This window comes from Pieris brassicae, chromosome 11 (genome assembly GCF_905147105.1).
Source record: "Pieris brassicae chromosome 11, ilPieBrab1.1, whole genome shotgun sequence".
In the NCBI taxonomy this organism is placed as follows: Eukaryota; Metazoa; Arthropoda; class Insecta; order Lepidoptera; family Pieridae; genus Pieris; species Pieris brassicae.
Genome location: NC_059675.1, coordinates 1,741,137 through 1,762,790, shown reverse-complemented (window position 1 = coordinate 1,762,790; position 21,654 = coordinate 1,741,137). Strand labels below are relative to the sequence as shown.

Genomic DNA, 21,654 nt, shown 5'->3' with positions numbered 1-21,654 from the left:
TGAATCACAACTACCGTCACCTGTTTTATGCTCGCATTATCTCACTTTATCAGTACATATTTGTTTCGCAGCACGCCTTGATAAATTTGCTGAATTTTAATCAATGTTGGGCGATTTCTGTCAAATGGAAGATAATTATTATGCCTCGTGATTGTGTTAATTAATTGTGTCTTTTGGAAATCTTCAAAATGACGGAACAGAATTTGTTAATAAAAATTTGTTTAGACGTCGTAGCTCTTTTGATTGGTGAGTTTTCAATTTGGTTTGTATTCGTTATCGGAATTATTAAAATTGTAATACTAGTTGTAATTTTTATCGTCACATGTATGAGAGGAATTTTTATGCATAATTTAGTTAAATCATTAAATAGCATCTTTAACCATATTTAAAGAAAACAATGTTATTTTTTTACAAATTTAGCTTAGATTATATTTCTCTCGATTAAAATAAGTTTAGAGTACGTAGTTACGTAGAGCTGTAACCAGCTATGGCAAGTATATATATAAAAAATCAATATAATAAATTAAATATAGTTATTTGAAACCAAGTATATAAAATTGCAGTATTTAGGCCAGGTACTTAGGGTATGAACATCTATAAAGAAAACTATGCCACTTGTCTTACCTACCAACTTAGTATGAATTTGCTTTATTATTATTAAATAAAAACGATGTTTTAGAAAACAAGTAAATTTCTTTATTTTTAATCATATTTAAAAAAATATATATTATATAGTATACCGTTAGTATGTTATATTATATAGTTAGTATAGTATATTATAGGGTATATGTAAATAATAATTACTAGAGTCTGTATTTTTATATGCGAATCACAAAGCATATTCTATAATATGGTTTTCGCAATATTCATTTTAATTTCTTTACTATAAAAGCTTGTTATTTATAATTTATTATTACAATCGTTTTACGAAAACTTATTTTTACGGTTCATAAACATTTCCTAGATTTCTTTTTAATCCAAGGCTGTTACACTTAGATGCATTCTGTGTCACGCTTACTACTTAATGATAAGTTGAGGAAACAGATCTGTACACTAGAATAGTTAGATATAAAAGATTTAGCAAGCGTACCACGTAACTTTATTTCAATATTTATGCGATACGTATTGTTCTATGTTAGGGACATCGCGTTACGGACTACGGAGCTATACTAATATTGGGTTTCGTCGTCATTAGAGTTATTACAGATTGCCAGTCATCGAAATTGTGGTGGTAATCTAGCAGTTAAAATTTAGGAGGTATTCTTGACTACTTAGCAAATAATATTTAAAATATATTTCTCTATATTAATATATTTCATGAACCGCTAACTAACTTGCGCTGTCATTCATTTTACAAAGTTCTTTACAGAAGGTTGCTGTTTAATTTGTTTTTGGCGCGTTTGCCTTCATCTCTTAATAGATTATTTTGGTAGTATTGACGAACATTTGCTCGGTAGATGAAAGTATCATAGCGAAACCAGTATATATAAAAATAAATTAAAGCAGAAGCCGTAATCATTCAATCAAATTATTTAATTAAAAGTAGAAGTCTGTCTGCTCTTCGCTGTTATTGATAAGGAGGAAATCGGAAATATATTGTTTTATTTCAGTTGGATTCGCTTGGCTTGCTCTTCTTCTATGGGCCAAACCATATGAGCGAGGTTATTTCCAAAATGACCAGTCACTTAGTCTTCCGTTTAAAGAAGAAGCTATCTCCGAAACACTGCTTGCAGGACTTGGATTTGCTTTGTTAATCATCACGGTAAGTTGCCTAGCCATAATATAAACTTCTTTAGAATACTATTTGGCAAAATATTCATACAAATATTCCACAAATAAGGATCCTTTAGCAGGGTCTGCCTAAGAATCCTAGAAGTAGTTTATCACAGGTAGGAGTACCAAATACATTGCTATCCCTTGATAAACTCAATTTAATTTGAGAGGAAAATTTGAATTTGTATTAAAGTCAGTAGTAGTATAACGTTACTTTACAGATCAGGCCAAAACATCAGAACAGGTTCTCCTAATATGGAACAAATAACCTTTCTTACTCCTGGCACTGGCATAGTTTAAAATTGAGAGTTTCAAAAAAAGATTTATAAAAATTAACTTGAAATTTACATTAAATTTTTCAGATCCTTATTGTCGAAATAATACGAAATATCAAGGGTAAGTCAGTCTCGGATAAGACTCTTTGCGGCACTGAGATTCCTGGATGGGTGTGGGAGTCATATGTGGCCATTGGGTTGTTCACATTTGGTGCCGCTTGTCAACAACTATTGGTCACTATGACCAAATACGTCATTGGACGATTGAGACCACACTTCTTTGATGTAAGTACAAATCCGGATATAACCATTAGTCTAGGCGTCTGTGCCGTGTACTGCACCCAAATATTTATTGAGTACACTATTGCACTGTATTTCAGTCCGGTAAATCAACTATTTTGAGGATTCCCAAGGGTAATTACACGTAATTTTTACAGAGAGACTTCGATAAAGAAGGTAGAAGTTCGTTGACTTCTACCAATGCAAATAGATGCTAAGCGTTAAATAGGATCCCCTACAAACATATTGGCTATACACTGCCGTAATTAGGGCAATGCCAACTAATGGAGCCCTAGTTTGAGGCCGCGATCAAAACTCTGAACGGCAATCTCAAAACTAGGCCGCTTTCAAAGGCTCGCCTTGTTGCCAGTGGTTGCATGAAAGCAACCCCAACGGCAACGATGGAGTTAGCCCTGCAAATTGTACCCCTAATCCTTGAGCAGAGATCGCTCCGTGAAGCCTGTGAAGTGAAGGAACTTGTGAGCTTCTGGAAGGAGCTAGACTGGGTAAATTAGCCAGGTCTTACCGCCGTTGCGTGTAACCAAATGTGTGTCTTAGTGGGAAACTCTTCACTATCACGAGTGTGAAACTTTGGGTTACATCGAGAAATCGTAAGGGACACAGATGGCGCCACTCTATTTGCCTATATATACGGGGATATAAACGTACAATAAGACAGCCGTAGAATAAATAATAAGATATGAGCAGTGGTGGCTTCAGCGTGCGAATCTCATACCTGAGGCCGTAGGTTCGATCCCCAACTGTATCAATGCACTACCATTTCTTATTTCTTTCTATGAGCGCATTTAACATTCGCTCGAACGGTGAAGAAAAACATCCTGAGGAAACCGGCTTGCCTTAGACACCAAAAATTAGACGGCGTGCGTCAGGCACGGATGGCTGGTCACCTACTTGCCTATCAGATTAACAAATGATCATGAAACACACACAGAAACCTGAGTGTGATCTGCCCCTGATATATTTTTTTTATTATTGTATGTATGTATAACAACAATATGAGTTACGGAAATTAACGCAAAGTCTCGTCTTATCAATCCCAAATTCGATATGTGTGTAATACTTAAAAGCATTTGACCGATATTATGTAGGTATTGTTAATTGAAGATATACAGAAATTAATAGATTTAATCTCGTAATGGCCAATTACAAAATACTATAATTTTAATTAAGTAATTTCATACGTCAAATGATTTTGATAAAGACGCAGATAAGTGTATTTATTACCTGTCATAACTATTATACACATTTTATCAAATTGTGTGATAATAAAATATTAATCATTGTAATCGATTTTCTTCCTGCTATAATTCACAACTCTAGACAAAATGTAGGTTCTTCCATTTTTGTTGAACTCCTGCCTAAATTGTAAGTCGCACAGATTACATTCCTTGGTAAAATGGCACAGATTACATTCGTTGGTAAAATCGCACAGATTACATCCCTTGGTAAAATCACATTTAATTTATTATTAAAATTATAATTTACTATTAATTAAAATTTAACTATTTGCTAGAATTATGCGGTAACGCTTCAACTAGTAAACTTAAACAACATTATACATCTACCTGAAATCAGAACCGAATACGGTCGCAGTAATATAAACTATTTCGGGGCTAGTCTTTACAATTTGCTAGAATTATGCGGTAACGCTTCAACTAGTAAACTTAAACAACATTATACATCTACCTGAAATCAGAACCGAATACGGTCGCAGTAATATAAACTATTTCGGGGCTAGTCTTTACAATAGCGTGCCTCCTCGGATAAGGCACATAGTTGCATCGATGTTTTGTTAATATTTTGGTATTTAGACCCTAATACCGTAACAGAGTATGACGTTGGTGTTATTTCACTTTTTTATGTTTTTAATTTATTTTCTCATGTTATTGTTTATCATAATAAATTTATTTAAACTGAATTTTGAAGCATGTCATATATTACGTAATATGTGTGCCGTAAATTTGAACTTTATTAAACAATCAACAAACTACATATTCGTATGTGTGTGTTTAACATTGCCGTTTTTAAATGTTCGCATTAAAACCTGCCGCGTCGAGGCAAAATACGTTTTTTCCGTATCACCTCGACGTCCATAGTTCTACAAGTAAAAGTTTTTTAGGACAGTATTTGCAGCTCACCACCACTATATGCAACCAGCTTCCCACTGAGGTATTTGAGAACCAATTCCACTTAGGGTCCTTCAAGAAAAGAGCGTACCGATTCATAAAAGGATGGCACCGCACTCGCGAAACCATTGTCATTGAGGTTGTTCATGGGCGTCAGTATCACTTAACATCAGATGAGCCTCCTGTGCGTTTGCCCTCTGTTATGTACAAAAACTATAATAGGTATTATTTTTTTATATCAATTACAATAATTTTGATAATGTTATAATTATTTCTTACAGTTATGTCTGCCTTCGATCACGACTACTACGAGACAAGGTTACGTGTCAGAGTTTACCTGCGCCGGCGCAGGGGGTGCAGCAAAATTGAAAGATATGCGTCTTTCCTTCCCCAGTGCGCACGCCAGCTTTTCCATGTACTGTGCCGTTTTCTTCATTGTATGTAACAATACATTTATTACTTTAAGACATAATTTCGTCTAGATACTATTAATATAGTTTAATAGCTCATGAACTTTAAATAAGATCTAGATTTTGGACCTAATTATTTGACTGTACCTTACTAACCTACGAAAAAAAATGTTTATTATGGAACATAAAAAATGAGAAAAAGCCGGCTTAAAAAAACTCCCGGTACTTTTAAAACGTATATATTTTAAAGACATAGAATACACTTATCTGTTTCCAATTTAATAACAAAGTATTCTTTGAGTCAAACATAACATGGTGCTTGTATTCTTCTTAGGCACATATTTTGTTTTCAGTTGTACATACAAGTAAGCGCTAGATGGCGCGGATCGAAATTGTTGCGGCACGTGGCACAGTTCGTGGTTCTACTCGCTGCGTGGTACGTGGGTCTATCCCGTGTGGTAGACAACATGCACCATCCTAGTGACGTGGCTGTCGGGTTCGCTGTTGGAGCGATTGCAGCGCTAATCACTGTAAGCTTTTTGTTTATGGACTGATCGTGTTTTGTTTCACTTTCGCGTAAAAGAAGAGTTAAACGATTGCGTATAGATATTTTAACAGAGTCAGAGAGAGCCATTGTAGGTACATTCATAATAAATAAAATAGGCTGATTAATATCTACCCACTCACCGTCGACACGTCCAAATAAACGGTTAAAGTACTGGCTTATGAACACACCTTACGCAGAGTTTAAGATTCTCCTGAGACGTAACATGAGACACACATCACACTCACAAACTCACTCATCCATTCACGCCACCTCACGTAATGCTTTTCGTTTTATAATTAGGTGATGTAAACAGTTAAAAATAAATTAAATTATACTTCATATACCATAATTAACTATAAGGTTATGAAAGAGATAGGAACCCTAACACAAGGTATTTTACTTAAAATTCCGAATCTTTATATAATAATAATAATAATGCATATTTACAATGAATAAACGCGTTTTTTAAATACCTAAGAATCTATATTTTTAATATTGTCTGCTTTAATAAATGAATTATTATTATTATAATTTTCTTAACCTACTAAATAATAATATCATTATTTATTTTTTACTGGACGCACTCAGAAACTATTGCTTTCAATAGAACACGTTAATAAGGAAGTTTGAAACGCTGCATTAACATTACAACTATCTATTAGTAAAATTATAGATTCGTTTTGTAGCCTGTGAGTATATCGCATTCAAGCAAACAGCGGTTTGGGATTTTGATAGTATGTATCATATCAAAATACCAAATGTCACATGACGCTACTAAAATAAAATAAGTTTCAAATATAGGTTAATTTTTTTTTCAGTTTGTATACTTGTACAAGCCGAAGATCGCCGAGCCTCGTACGTCGTGGCTCACCGAGCCTTCGACCCAACCGGAATTCCTGCCACGACCCGTATTAATGACACATAATCATTAAGACTGATATCAATAAACAATTATACTGAAAATACCTTTTTTTATTCTACATAAACAATATATATTACCGTTAGTTATACTCCTTTTGGCGTGTTAGGAAACAATTATGAGAGTAATTTTTTACGATACGCGCGCACACCGTCACCGAAGGGAGCATAGTGAACATTTTTAAATAAAAAATGTTTATTTCTTTAATAATACTAGTACTGTGTTTTTTTCTAGAATAAGGCGAAAGGTAAAAAATTTAATTTTTTTTTTATCTTTTTACGCCAAAGAAGTATAACTTTCAAATCGTGTACAAAGTCAAAAATAATTTATTCATATAGGTAACACAATGTACCCTTATGAACGTAAAAAAAGAAATATACATTAAATGCTTAATTATACATTTACTGCCAGTTCTTAAATCAAGGGTGTAGAACGGAAGAGAAGAACTGGCAATAAACTCTTCGGCACTCTTTTTAATCGCCAAGTTTTTTTGATTTAAACAACGCAAGGAGCTGCAACCATTACACCATGTTCCACATGACATCTTAAGTAAAAAAACAAAGATTTGTCTCAGATTGTCAAATATTCTTTATCAGCAGGAAGCATGGTCAAATAGGAGCACACACTTACATTCTCGTGGGAATAACACGCAAATACATAGTCGAAATAACTAATATCGCGGCATACACGAATTGACTAAGAAATATAATAAACAGGCCAAAGCAGAACAAGCCGGCCAGCTTCTCGAAGCCACGGGACTAGCGCATCAACTGAGCACTAAACTTTTCGGATTAGTGTAGTTTTACAATAAGTGTACACAAATAAAACTGAAAAACCTAAGAGCTAGCTTAAAGACCGCTTGTTGAAGATACTATAGTGAGTAATATTGTATGTGTGACATAAACTGTTTTTAACTTATATTATATTTTACAATTAAATAGTTACCCGGGAAAAGTAAAATTGGCCCTGTATTTTCTTTGAAGTCCCGGTAAATAATGGGCAATTGTCCTGTTTTATAAAATTACATCAATCATGGCCATTGACCTCCTCAATAAACATATATAATAAATTACCGGAAAATAAAAAATGCAACAAATCCCTGGAGGTTTAACAAATTGTTCATGGAATTATTATATAAGAAATGTTATTACACCGTTACATAGTATAAATAGTTATAAAAAGTTAGGTTTATGAATAATGTTAAGTACATACTCCTATAAGATTAAAAATGTATAAGAAAATAGTTACTACTACTATATGAATTAATTATAGTTAAATATATTGCCGTGCCTAACCTAGGTCCTTATTGTAACAAAACCATAACATGTAACTATGTAATTTCGAACATAAGGAATGCAATAAAGATTTGACTTTCACTTTAAATAAATAAATTAATATATTGAAAAAATCTAAGCATATAATAATAATAATCTTTATTTCTTCTCTCACATATACATACATAGAAGGTTATTATGATTAAACTAAGATGATAACATTTGGAAGTGTATGTGTGTGAGACTGGTCTCTGTAACAGGAGACCTGAGTGACAGATAGCCAGCCTCTCCACCACCGGACCGGAACACGTACAATCAGGTCATTGTCATAAGATACAATAGAAGAAAATAAGCAAGTGCTAAAGGAAAAAAAATGGAAACGGAGTCGTAAAAATAAATTTGGTGTGTTTGTGTCTGTGTGAGTGCGCGTGTGTGTGTGCGCGTGCGCGTGCGTGTATGTGTGGGGGGAGTGGGTGTGTTACAGAGTAACAGTTATTAAATCTTCTGTTTCATCATAACTCAACGTCTTCAGCCAATTAGTAACCATTTTTTTACATTCATATTTCGATAGTGGGTAAATGTTAATTTTTTCATTTAATTTATTATACAGGTAACAGCCTAGGAAACCAAAGAATCTTTGCGAGAACGAAGTTGTCCATCGTGTAATACGACAGCAAACTTTATGTTTAATCCGCTTGTATATATTTAATTCGGGGTCGTAACTAGTTTTATAATGTTGTTTTAAAACTGTGTTGAGAATAAATAATTGACGAATTGTTAACACATCGGCTAGGGCATTAAGCTCTTTAGTGGGAAAAAGAAACGGTAAGGAATGACACATATGCAATACACACAAATAATTAGAGCGCTATAAAGTATACTATTAATAATTATAATAGGAATTAAATGCACGGCTAGGTTTTCCGCTCAGATAACATTAGGGGATGAACTTGCGACCTTTGTACTTTCATTATTTACTATCAGTATATTGCCGGATAACATTTGTGCTTTATTGTTGTGATTTGTATTTGTGCGTAAATATTGCTTCCTTATGAAAATTTGTACACGCTCGTGTGATATTATTTGTAACACATTGTCTCTCCAACAGTTCCCTCATCAAATATTTATATTTAAAATTTTAGTTTTGCAAGCAACCTCTGGAGAAATTGGAAGATATTTCATACACTGAACGCCATCACAAATAACTTTGCCAAACTCAATATGAACCTGCAAGAGCCACTTGATCGTCTGTGCGAGCGTTGATTGTAGCGGTTTACTCGGAGTTGACATCTTCCGATGATGACTTACGGCCAGCATTTACGTTGCTTTAATTTAAATCCGTATAAATATTTAGCAATACGTAAAAATCAAAATCTGTCTAAGCGCTTCTACATTCCTTGGCCTTTTCCTTGGCTTTTGGAGTCCAGATTGACATAATAGGATCAATTGTTTTTAGCGTGTACTAAAAGAGTTAAATGTCGTTAATGATTAGTTTTTCTTTGCTTTGAAATACATTCAAATACTATTTATTGAGTAAATTTCACAATATCGTGAGTTGTACGAATAACCTAGTCATCTGGTTATCTGCTAAAATCGCTAAACATCTTTCAGGCCGCTAGTTAAACGGCGCTAGTTAAAAGGCTAGGCTGTTGATTGAACGGCTTTTTAAGCTAGTTGGCTGCGACATATATATAATAATAAAGCTAATCTTTACAGTTTAGATTGGTTACATACATTTTATTTTTATTTATTGATTAACACTTCGTTACACTACAAAAAAAAATTGAGCATAATTAAATCAAAAGGAGGGCAACTGGCGGTCTTATGGCTTTCGAGCGATCTTGTCCAGGCAACCACGGTGAGTAAGGAAAAATAAATTAAAATGTATTAAATTACATAAGATAGGCAAGTAGTGCAAAAATACATGTTATACACAGTTATTAAGACAAAACTAAACAGGAACAAAAAAAAAACAAACTAAACTAAAAAGATGATACATTAAAAATAGAAAGTAAAAAGACACATAAATCACGATAATTTAAGATAAGTCTGACGTCAGTTAGAGTTACGATGTGGACAGGTAATGTTTGTACAGAAGAAATTTAAAGGAAGATAGAGAAGGAGCTAAGCGAATAGGGACGGGAAGTGAATTCCATAGTGTAACTGCAGAGACCTTAAAGGAATCGCTAAGAAAGGAGGAGTTATGAGATGGAATTTCAAGGGTATAGTTTTCGGAAGAGCGTAAGCTATAGTTATGGGCTCCCAAAATTTTTAAATCATTTTTGAGATAGGAAGGAGTTTTAGGGTTGAACAAGATGGAATATAGGAGATGGAGAACATGAGCATCACGTCGCTGTCAAATTTTCTTGTAATTCTGACTTAATTCAGTACCATTGATCGGAACCCCTTCCCCTGAAGAGGTTCAAAAGTATCCTCCAACTTCCATAGCTTTCCTTCTTCATTCGCTATCTGCAAACGCTTCTATATCTTCTATCCACCCTTTTTTAGAGTGCCATCAGCTCCTTCTTCTCTTTGGTACTTTCCTTTGTCTTCAAAGACCATAGTATCTCTTCATTTTATCCCTTACCAATTCTGTTTTAGGGCATAATTTAAGATTTGACAATTTTTCATACAGATTGCTATTATTATATATGACTTATAAAGTATATATGGAATAAGAAAAACACTTTTTGAACGGATTGAAGCTATGTAATATTATTAAAAACTTATAATTATTCACATAATTCTAAATCATAAATTTTTTCCGACGTTTCGCGTGCTTTTCAGCGTGTGAGCACGGTGAGCACGCAATACATAGCTTCAATCCGTTCAAAAAGTGTTTTTCTTAATTTGTATCAGCTATGTCAACAAAAGACAATATATGGAATAGATAAAAATAATACTTTATCATCATTCCTATAGAGAACTAAATATATAGTATTATCTATTAAGAGTTTCCTTAAACAAAACCAATGTTACATCAGTTACTTATCTATTATTGACGTCATTTATAATTTATTGGACTCTTAATATACGTAAACATTTCAACCTCCGTGGCTCAGTGGTGATTTATGGAATTACCACGTAAAATACTATTATGGGGCTCCATTTCAAGTAAATCAAACCGTTCCGTCAAATTGCTATCAGGTTAAATCAAGAGGTAGATATGAATTAGTTAAATCATGACTGATTTAAAACGTAGTTAATTTTGTTGTAATAATAACAGCTGTATTAACTAACGATCGTATTATAGGTCGGTGACACATTTTTAATGATTTCTTTTACCTTTTCAGCTGTTGTGTTTACCCCATGTCAGTTATAAATGTTTTTCTATACTTCAGTTCATTCGTAATAAATTTTAATTTCCTTTAGATTATTTTTAAGAGATATAAAGTTATCGCTGTCTTTGTTTATGGCGATATAAGTGAAAGGAACAGCTATATAGAATGCTTTTACACTCCAACACCAGTGGTTGAGGTGATAAAGGCCAATAAATATGTTAAGAAATAAACAATTTATTGAACTTATAAAAACGTATTAATCTTCCATAGTACTATATTCAGACCTGTTTAAAAATTTATGGCTAAAATTACAGGAGCTGTTCGAAATAATACCTGCAGCTGAGTTTTATTATCAGACGTCGAGGCAAAAGACGAAATTCCGTTTCACCTCGACGACCATCGTTTCACAACTGAGCCTTTTTTAAGGCAATTTTAGGCAAAGGCCGCGCACCACCACCATGACGAACCAGCTGCCTACTGATGTATTGCCGAACAAATTCGATTTAGCGTCCTTCACGAAAAGAGCGTACCAACAGTTAAAAAGCGGGCAACGCACTAGCGAGGTATTGAGAATGTCCATGGACGGTAACACTTAACGACAGGCGAGGGACCTGCCCGTTTGCCCCTATTCTATAAGGAATTAAAAAAAACACTACAATTACGCTACTTTCAATGATAAGATCGCTTTTAAAAACTGGAGGCCTTAATTTAATTTAGTGACAAGCTATATAATATATATATAAAAAGCAAAATTCGACAGACATATATACTATATAATATATTATATGGTTATATATACGATTATCTTACGAACACGCCTCCACGACTCACGAATCACACTATATCGGCAATTTTCTCGCATGTAATAGTGGACTTTTGTGATAAAAAAATTGTTGCCATGGATTAGTTATCTGTTTCAGGTGTGCCCTGAATGTTTTATCATTTAGTTATTGACCATAGTTTTGCTATAAATTTAATTATCAAATAGTAATCCTCTCGCCTTTGAGCAGCGTTGGCCTTGTGGCTTCAGCGTGCGACTCCCCTCATCCCCGAGGTCGTAGGTTCGATCCCCGGCTGTGCACCAATGGACTTTCTCTCTATGTTGTGCACGCTCAAACGGTGATAGGAAATATCGTGAGAAAATCGGATTGCCTTAGACCTAAAACATCGACGGCGTGCGTCAGCCACATGAGGCTGATCACCTACTTGCATATTAAATGATCATGAAACAGAAATCTGAGGCACAGACCTAAAAAGGTTGTATCGCCACTGATTTTTTTAATGTCAAGTATAAGCCCGAATCAAAGCTTTGACGGGGCTCCCGATAGGTGGACAGATTGGTATGGGTGTATGGAAGGCGATCGTACTGGAAATTTATGGGACAGGTCCAGCATGTAGTTCAGCATTGCTGAAGAAAACAGTAATTACCCAGAATTTATCACAATAGATTAACGATCAGTAATAATTTTATTTTTACCAATTTTTTCCAAGGATTTTTTCTAAGTTCGAAACTAGGAGAAAAAAAATTGTTCTCATAGCATTAACGGGCGGACACATAAAAAATTAATATTCGGGTTTTTTAAGTTCATTAATGAGGCATTCTAATCATAACTTATTCATCCGAGAATTCTTAAACTGGTTTCTCTCAGATAACTTGCGACAATTTAAAACTAAATTTTAATCTATACAAAACTAATCAATAATTGTAACCTACATATATGTATTATCAATAAGATCGGCGTAAATATGCTATTTTTGTGGGACGGACGTCATATGACATGATATTATTAAAATAATACATATTATTAAGATAGTACATATATGTAGTTAACTACATCAATTGTGAATAGGTTAATAAACTCGGTTCAAATTTAAATGATAAGAGTATATTAAAAATAACCACAGTAATTTTTCTGTTTATTCTTTTCTGACTTTTAAGACGATAATAACGTAAACAAATTATTTTGAACGTGGACATTTCTTTATACAAATGTACGAGTTACACATTTAAAAATGTGACATGAACAAAACAAAATACCAAAACCAGTCATTCATAATATGTGGTGTTAATATCTGTAATCACCACCATCACCAAAATGATGAGGGTTTAATAGTTTGGAAAATTACCACTGCAATGATTACCAGTAAGCTCCAAATTCAGACATAAAACTCATACACAAAGACACACTTATATCAAGAAACCTTAAAAAATGGAATCAACTCATAACACTACTTTTTGAGTTCAAAAATACTTTCACCACTAGAATTCTATATTATGTTCGAGTAACATTGAGTAAATTAATATCGAAAAATATAATTTCCAGCCGTACAACCAAATTAACGTATAACTTATGGTCATAGACAGAAAAAAGCACTATTTAAAGATACTACATATTAACTTAACGACTGTATTTTTTTATTTATTTTTTAAGTGATACCGCCCGCCTATGAACTCTCAATGCCAGAAGGCTCGCGAGTGCGTTGCCAACTTTTTTTAAATTCAAATATATACACCTGTACTTCCTGTCTGTGGCTCTTCTTAATTAAGTAATTTTCCCGAATAAAATTGTTTTCCGTCGTCGTTAAATTAAAAAATTCAATTGTTCAGTGTCACTTACTGATAAAAATTAATTTAAAATTAGAATAAAATAATTGAAAATAGGTGATAAAGTTAAACGAAAAATATCTTACGTCAGTTAAATTGTGTTAGCAAAACAGGACGAATATTAAACCATCTTCCTAATAAAGATAGTAATCTTGCACCAGCTACATAAATACGGTACGAGGAGTGAATGGCTCAGTCTATCTGCTCTGTGGACGTGAAGATGTCGCGAGAAGAGAGATCCCTGCATTTCCTGAGAAAATTTGTTATCGACTGCTTTTTTATATGCGCACGTGAGTTAAAAAATTATTTCTAACCCAGAAATAAATTCTTCTTTAAAGCTTCAATTTTAAATATGTTTAATTAAGTATATTCTTAGAACATATCTGTTATTTTGCCTATGAAAATCGTTCAGTTGGTTTTTCATATTTTTAGTTACAATTTATTATAATTAATTTTTACTTTTAATATATATAAGTAAAATCCTGATTTGAAAAATAAAAATAATATTTAAAAATTTAAATATGGAAAAAAAATATCGCTCAACATATTTTATCGAATAGTTGTAACAAATATATTGCATATATCTGTGATATAATTCGTTCTTCAATGTGTTATTAAAAAAAAAATCATAAAAGGTGACTAGATAATGATCCAGACCACCGACCATCGAACCACGTATGAACAAACTCCAAGAACTGAATTAATATTGAAAATTACAATTTGTTTTTTTATCGTATTTTTACATAAAATTCACCAATTTGAAGCGTCATAATGATTTTGCAATCATGTTATTTTACGCTACTTAACTCTTTTTTTGTGGTTAAAATTCGACTTTTTAGTTAAATCTTAAAATATTCTAAACGATTACGATATTATCTCCCTTCGTAACACGGTAATGATGACCAGTAGCACTACAGCATTTGGATCACAGATTTCTATATTTCGTTTCCTTGTTAAACATTCTTTATATTCTTTATAAGCCCTTGATTTTTTAGCATTCAGGCATGATCAATTGCATAAGTTGAGGGGTTCTAGTCAATGTTGGCTCAGTGCTTATCCCACTTAGCTCGTAGATCTAACCAACGCTTCAATTACTGTTACGGATTGGTTAGTCCTGTAACCTACTTGCTTTCTTGAACGACTACAAACATTATTTACGTACAAATTGAATTACGTATGTGTGCGTGATAATTTTCACTTTATATGAAAATTTTATTCATGATTTTTTTTTATAATCTCTGAAAGCGAAATGAATTCTCTAACTAAATTATCACAAATCGTCTGGTTAAAAGTAATTTTCTTTGCGTTTCTCTTTAGTTAGAAAAAAATACTTTTATTTTCTTGACTTAAAAGGAAAATTATATACGAATGATGTTTACTCTACGGTAACGCGATTACGTATACATTGAGGGTGTTAGAAACATATACACTTATTTTTTTTAATTTCTATTAATCCCTTATTATTAAAAAAAACATTTCGTTAATAGAATGTTTAGATTAATTGGATTTTTTACTTAAAGGGTTACACACTCCTACACATGATATAATAAAAAATGAACACATTTATTTTTATTCGTAATCTGACAAAATATAAACGAATTATTATTTAGACATCACTGGCAACATTTATTTAAGATTTCCAATGGGTTATATATAACCTTTATTACCGCGCTCAAACCAAAATAAATAAAAACAGATTAGTAAATTGTCAAAAAAGTCCAATACAGAATGTTCATGGGTTTCGTAAGTCAAGTGTTTAATGTTTTTAGCCGTCGATAAAGGATGTAAATAATGTCAGTAATGGCTTGACATATATTCAAATATGCATGTGTCCGGACGCTTATTTCTTTAAAAAGTAGTGAATCTAATATGTGTTTTTTATTCATTACATAACGTTTCAATTTATTTGTATTACGACATTCATTGACTGTTAGGCGGTACAATTATATTTGATTTTAATAGTACCAGAATACCAAAAATGCAAACAACTAAACATAATGGCAGCACAACTGCAATTATATTGGTCAATGGACATGTGCGCAATAGTATTTATATATATTTATTTATTAATAAGTTCTATAACAACGTGTATGCATAAAAGTATACAAGAAACTTTAACATCACTAATTTGACACACATACACATCAATTATATTTGAACATAAGCAAGCTAGGAAGGGAAAAAATATGATATGATTTGATTTGATGATAAACAAAGTTTACGGTATGTTGGAAGATTGTTGTAAAATATATCAAATTTTAAATTTTAATTCATAATTATAAAAATCGTCCCAAAAAATTACACTTGATAATATATCATTGTATAATACTCGTAGAATTTGAAGACATTCAAACCATTATATTATCTCTAAAAACATATTTTAGATATTTAGGAATAGAATACAAATATCATTGTTTGGGGGTCAATACTGTCATGGACGAGTTACGTGTTAGATAAATGATAGGATATCTTAGCAAGAGTCATGCATCGATTCCTCGTTTGATATTAATACGTTAGACGATAAGAATGTTTTAATATAGAATTGTTGTGTTATCGGTTTATACCACTTCCTCTGGTTTTTGTACCTTATGATGAAAAAGTTGAATGTTCTTCCGGTGAAATTCAAAACTTCTTTTGAGACATGCCATACAAAATCTGAAGGGTCTGATAAGACTCTTTCTTCCAACATCGATTTGTTCCATTTGATATAGAGACTCTTCGCACGTGGGATTGAAGTGTACAGGCGCGAATTGAAGATTTAAGTTGGCGCCTCGTAGATAGTACCGGTGTCCCCAGTTGTTTTAACGTGACAACGTAATTTTAAAACATTAATGCTTGCATACTTTTATGAATAAAATTTAATGATTTAGATTTAATGATCGCTGTTTTGTATGGATACAAAGAAGGAGTGAATCCTCGGACGCATAGGCTAATTGAGTGGAGGAGAGACAGATGCGGCGCAAGCGTACAATGAGCGTAACGGGACAAGAGTCATGTGTTTCGTGCGTGCAGCCAGCATTCATCGATTTATTGGACGTTGTCACGTTAAAATTCTGCAATTTCTCTCTAGGACTATCATATATCTCTTATCGTTAAGGCAGCATTCCGATTAAAACTTTTCGCTCCACCTTTTTGTAGTGAAACTTCTTTATCGGCGTTGGAAAAAAATTACCGTCACATTTTTCGCTAACGCGTCACATGTTTCGGTTACGAGCCATCTTTTTCTTGTCCCTACCACACTTGATTCGAAGAGATTCGAAGCCATTAATTAATGACAAAAATATATAATAGCGATAACAATGCTTGGTAATAATTCTATTACAATTAATGAAATTCTGTAATAATCTTAGTAGTAATAAGGTAAAATGAAATAATTGTATTATTTGTATTCATGTCTATGATAGTAAAAGCCTTTTGTTAAACTTTATCTAATGTAACTTTATTTAACCAATTTCTGTAAAGTTGCATATAATATATAATTTTTCGAAAAATAAGGTCGTAAAGAAGTTTCATTTCTTACGTGCATAGTACACACATTTTTTCTCCGTCTTACTTTGCGAATATGGCTGGCAGTACTTGAGTTTAAAGCTTATGACATTTACAAATAACGTGGCTATCTCTGGGTAAAATAATTTTCATAATCGGTTCAGTAGATCCAGAGATACAACCTCGAAACATACAAACTTAAAATATATGTGTTGATTATTTTGTAGCACAATACATGAAATGTTTATATTTCCAGTAATTGCGCTGGTAATTGTAACGAGAGATGTATGGCAAGGATTTGAACGTGGTTTTTTCTGCGGGGATGAGAGCCTCATGTACCCCTACAAATCTGACACGGTATCAACGGAAATGCTGAGGCTGTATGGTATAGGCCTACCCGCTATAGTGGTAAGAGATGAACTGAAAACTTTTTACAGCTATGTGCGCTTTATTTAGTACACGATTATACTGGTATTGTTTTCTATGGAAACATCATATCTGTATCAATCAAATTTGGTTAGGCGTAGGTAAAAAGTTAATATACTATTGTTCTTGTTAGTTATTGTTGCTTTCACTACATATTCATTACATATGTTTCAATTGCTTTGCTTCGGTCCGTTAGTTTTGTCTATGTCTTATCTATTTTTGGTTTCTAATAGGGCCTGGAAGAGATCGTTTAAAAGCGTTAAGGCCAGTTGATCACCTTTTTATTTAATTACATATTTTATTTGTATCTCTGTAAACTTGCAACGAAGTTTTGATAAACAAAATATATGTAAACAATGCCGTAATTTCGTTCTGATATTGTTTATATTTGTTAATTTCATGTTTGATTTTTTCAAGTAATAGGAATAAAGTAACAGTTTGGATAAAACAATTTTTTCTTAATTTATTCGTGCGCCACATTCATTATTTACTAAAATAAGGTAAGCTTGTTCATCGATCATGAGGTATCGGGTTCACATCCCAGGTATTGCCAATAGCTGTAACGATCCTTTGCCATTCTTATTCTTCCAGATTCTATTTTGCGAATGGATGTTACTTCGTAAAGAAGATGACGAGCCATGCTTCAAGTTTCCTCTGCCTTTGTGGATGAGAGGATTCTATTGCGTGTTTGCCTGCTTCTCGTATGGTATGTGTTTTGTTGAACTGACAACAAATGTCGCGAAGAACGTTATCGGCAGACCTCGACCGCATTTCTTTGATGTAAGTAATTGAAATTCAACCATCTTGAATTTTATTGACATGGTTACAAGGACCAAATATAGTAAATATTTTATATTTTAAATTATTATTTCTCAAAGTTAAATGTATTAGTTAGATATATAAAGTGTTTTTTTACGTTGTATATCATAAACATCATATTTATAGCAATAAAAACGCATCTTTGCTAAAAATTAAGCCTTCTAATATGTAAATATGTTAAGAACTTTTTAAACGGATATTAAAATTAATTAAAAATGAATAACCATCAGTGGCGCTACAATCACTTTAGTGATCAGCCTCCTGTGCCTGACACCGTCGACTTTTTGGTTCTAAGGATTATGATTATATTGTGATGGGTTTCCTCACGATATGTTTTTCTTCACCACGCACATAGATAGGAAGTCCATTATCTGATTGATCCATGATACCGCCCATGGAGTGTCCATCAATTAACATCAGGTGTATCTTCTACCTTCTTCTATCTGTTTAACCCATACTTAACATTTAGTTTGATAAATGTCCCGACATAATAAAAACTCAAAACATTTTACATATTATCTTTCAGCTTTGCCGTCCAAATGTTAATTGCAGCTTGTCACAGTGGCAACATCGTTATATAGAGAGCCATGAGTTCGAATGCACTGGCAATAATTACACTGAAAAGTTCAATGACATGCACATGTCCTTCCTAAGTGGTCACTCGTCAGCGTCAGCGTATACTATGATATATTTAGCTGTGAGTATATTGGTTAATTGTTAACTATTTATATAACTAGAGTGGTTTAAATACTGATTAATCACTAGATGAATTGATTGATGATTAATTGATGAAAGATTGGTGAGCTTCGTTATCCTAATCATATGTCAAATCTTAATACACAATTATACCTATGTAACACAAATCTCTAAAGTCATATATTACTATATGACAACCAAGTTACAATCTTCTAAAGATATAAAAGATATTTCCCAGTTAAAACTGTTCCAGTTTTAGTGGAAAATTCAATTGGCGTTTATTTTATAATTATTCATGTTTCCGTTTAAACCTTCCCTGAAATTCCAGAAATATTTCAAGATCATAATTAGGCAAATCAGTCCAGCCATACTCGAGTTTTGGCGACACCAATTTATTCTTATATATACATTAATATATGTAGGTATATTTAATTTGTATTTTATCGTTATTTAATTAATGCTCAGCTCTACCTGGAAAAACGTATGGTCTGGCGTAGCACTAGGATCTTCCGTCATGTCCTCCAGTTCTCAGCTGTCATGCTAAGCTGGTTCACGGCCCTATCACGTGTAACCGACTACAAACACCACTGGAGTGATGTTCTCGCTGGATACTTCACTGGTCTCACGTTCGCTGTTCTCGTTGTAAGTTCATTATACTCTTCGTTCATATAATCTGTATCTCTCTCACTTCAGTATAGTTTTGAGTGCTCTGCATAAGTGCTATGTACCTAACCAAAATAATTCCCACTTATTGGATATACTAACCCACGATTTCCAGCTTATAAGCAAAATTAAAGCTGTGGAGAAAATTTGTGTTTAAAAAATCTGACATTGTTTGTTATATAGACCTTTCCGTTTTAGAGTTATATGCCCATAAACAAAAGATGTAATTCATTAAATCTTCAAGTAATATATATAATAAAACATTATTACTCAGTGTATTCACATTATAAAATTTTAACGCTATAATAAAAACATCTGCACTCGTAGTGTGATTTCTGATGGAAGTTATATAATAATAATGTATTTATTAAAGCAGACAAGTCCATACGGTTTTTATTGTAGTAGTAACAGTATTGTCCTAATATTATTTTCGTGGGTTAGCTTTAAAGTATATTAAATGATAAAATTAAAAAGGTCACAAGCAATCCAACCTTTCGTCTATTTCCATGCCTTTTTGTGTATTTACAAAAATATTACGAATATTGTTGAGGAGATCGCAATAATTTATGCCACACGAATCTCAATCGGACGGGGTGTTATATTGTATAAGTATTAATTGTATTCATTTTATTTACAGTGGACCTGGGGTACAGACCTCTTGCAGCCGAAGTGTAAGCACCAACTAGTTTCACAGCACGAGGTCTGTTCACAACAACAAAAAGCGGAATCAGCATAAAGTTCTAAAATATCGAACTCATTTTCTGTTATAAATCCATAAGATGTCCGAACAGTTTACGTAAAAGAAGAAAAAAGAAAGAAAAATCTTTATTACACATATTTAGATACCAAAAAATTTGAAAATGCATTAACCACTACACAAAGATTCAACAGTAGTCAACAACCTTCTCAGCCGTCTCTTCCATTTGACTTATTAATGTTTTAGGTTCTTCACATAATACATTCTATCTAAGACCTACAAATTATAATTAAACTACTGTTGCACAAGAAGAATACTTTCGGTTTCGGACAGCAAGGGTTATAAGTTTAAAAACAGTTTTAAAAAATTCTAGCTTGATCTTTAAGATTCTTGTTTTTTTCTAAATACATGGAAGATTTTATATAAAATTTTCACCAATATCGGATTTAAGCGGGCTTTATTGACAGCATTAAAGTATTCAAAAACCAATTAACCCTTCTTAAAAGAGCGTGTCAAATCTTATACGATGGGCAACGCACTTGTGACATAGCAATGTATACATGGGTGGTATCCCTGAACATCATGTGAGCCTATTAACCGTCCTATAAAAAAGTTTAAAAAATCGCTCCTGACGTTATTACTGTAGCAATTATGTAACAAGAAAAATGATTTTATATGACGCACACAAAAATCTAAATTGTCTATTTATGAATTGCCTGATGAAAATAAATATCCAACTAGTTTAATATAACAAAATGTAATACGACAACATTAAAATAATACGTTGTATAAATAGTTCTTAATAATTCAATCACATAGTATTTATTTTACTAACTTAGTTTTAAGAATAAATGAGGATCTCAATTAACGCCTGCTGAAAAATATCGGCAAATATATGTTAATGCTTTGAATAAATAGTTTGTTATAAATAATAGAAATTGTATGAATTTTAACAATTTTGTTATCGATACTATGTATGGTGTACACTTCTGGAGTTATTGGTTTTTGATAGAATCTATCAAAATTAAATACTCTAATATAAAATGTATCAATAATATATTAATTTTATGTTTATTTCTAGCAATAAATAAATTTGAAGCAAATTTCTGTTTAATTGCGTTCTAGCTGTATTTATTTAAAAAAATTCATTAAGCGCGTTGATATCTTTTATAAGAACTGAAAAACGAACTTCGGCAAAACAAGCCTTTCCGAAATACTTGTATCGTTTAAAATTTAACTTTACAATAATATAAAATAATAGAAGTCTTAATTATTAAATGTAAATAATGTATACATAATAAATAATGTTAATTTAATCTTTAATCACGCATATTTCTAACATACTCATATAGAACCT

The 21,654-nt window shown here is 32.5% G+C and overlaps 2 protein-coding genes across 2 annotated transcripts; both read left to right on the top strand.

The window, feature by feature from the left end:
• Positions 1 to 20: 20 nt before the first annotated feature.
• Positions 21 to 6,394, top strand: LOC123716612 (putative phosphatidate phosphatase). The gene is made up of 6 exons (XM_045672444.1): positions 21 to 246; positions 1,611 to 1,762; positions 2,136 to 2,333; positions 4,756 to 4,911; positions 5,238 to 5,414; positions 6,250 to 6,394. Exons 1-6 carry the CDS (start codon positions 189 to 191, stop codon positions 6,361 to 6,363), a joined length of 855 nt encoding a protein of 284 aa, XP_045528400.1. The 5' UTR covers positions 21 to 188; the 3' UTR covers positions 6,364 to 6,394.
• A 7,275-nt stretch (positions 6,395 to 13,669) lies between these two features.
• Positions 13,670 to 20,940, top strand: LOC123716550 (putative phosphatidate phosphatase). The gene is made up of 6 exons (XM_045672348.1): positions 13,670 to 13,800; positions 17,253 to 17,404; positions 18,014 to 18,202; positions 18,768 to 18,938; positions 19,403 to 19,579; positions 20,238 to 20,940. The coding sequence occupies exons 1-6, from the start codon at positions 13,698 to 13,700 to the stop codon at positions 20,334 to 20,336; spliced, it is 891 nt and encodes a 296-aa protein (XP_045528304.1). The 5' UTR covers positions 13,670 to 13,697; the 3' UTR covers positions 20,337 to 20,940.
• The last annotated feature ends 714 nt before the right edge of the window (positions 20,941 to 21,654 follow it).

Bases quoted from the DNA above. Each gene is read 5' to 3' on its own strand.
- LOC123716612 (XM_045672444.1), top strand. From the start codon at position 189: ATGACGGAACAGAATTTGTTAATAAAAATTTGTTTAGACGTCGTAGCT. The intron at 2,334-4,755 runs GTAAGTACAAAT...TATTTCTTACAG, and splicing joins TGAGACCACACTTCTTTGAT to TTATGTCTGCCTTCGATCAC. The intron at 5,415-6,249 runs GTAAGCTTTTTG...TTTTTTTTTCAG, and splicing joins CGATTGCAGCGCTAATCACT to TTTGTATACTTGTACAAGCC.
- LOC123716550 (XM_045672348.1), top strand. From the start codon at position 13,698: ATGGCTCAGTCTATCTGCTCTGTGGACGTGAAGATGTCGCGAGAAGAG. The intron at 17,405-18,013 runs GTAAGAGATGAA...TTATTCTTCCAG, and splicing joins TAGGCCTACCCGCTATAGTG to ATTCTATTTTGCGAATGGAT. The intron at 19,580-20,237 runs GTAAGTTCATTA...TTTTATTTACAG, and splicing joins TCACGTTCGCTGTTCTCGTT to TGGACCTGGGGTACAGACCT.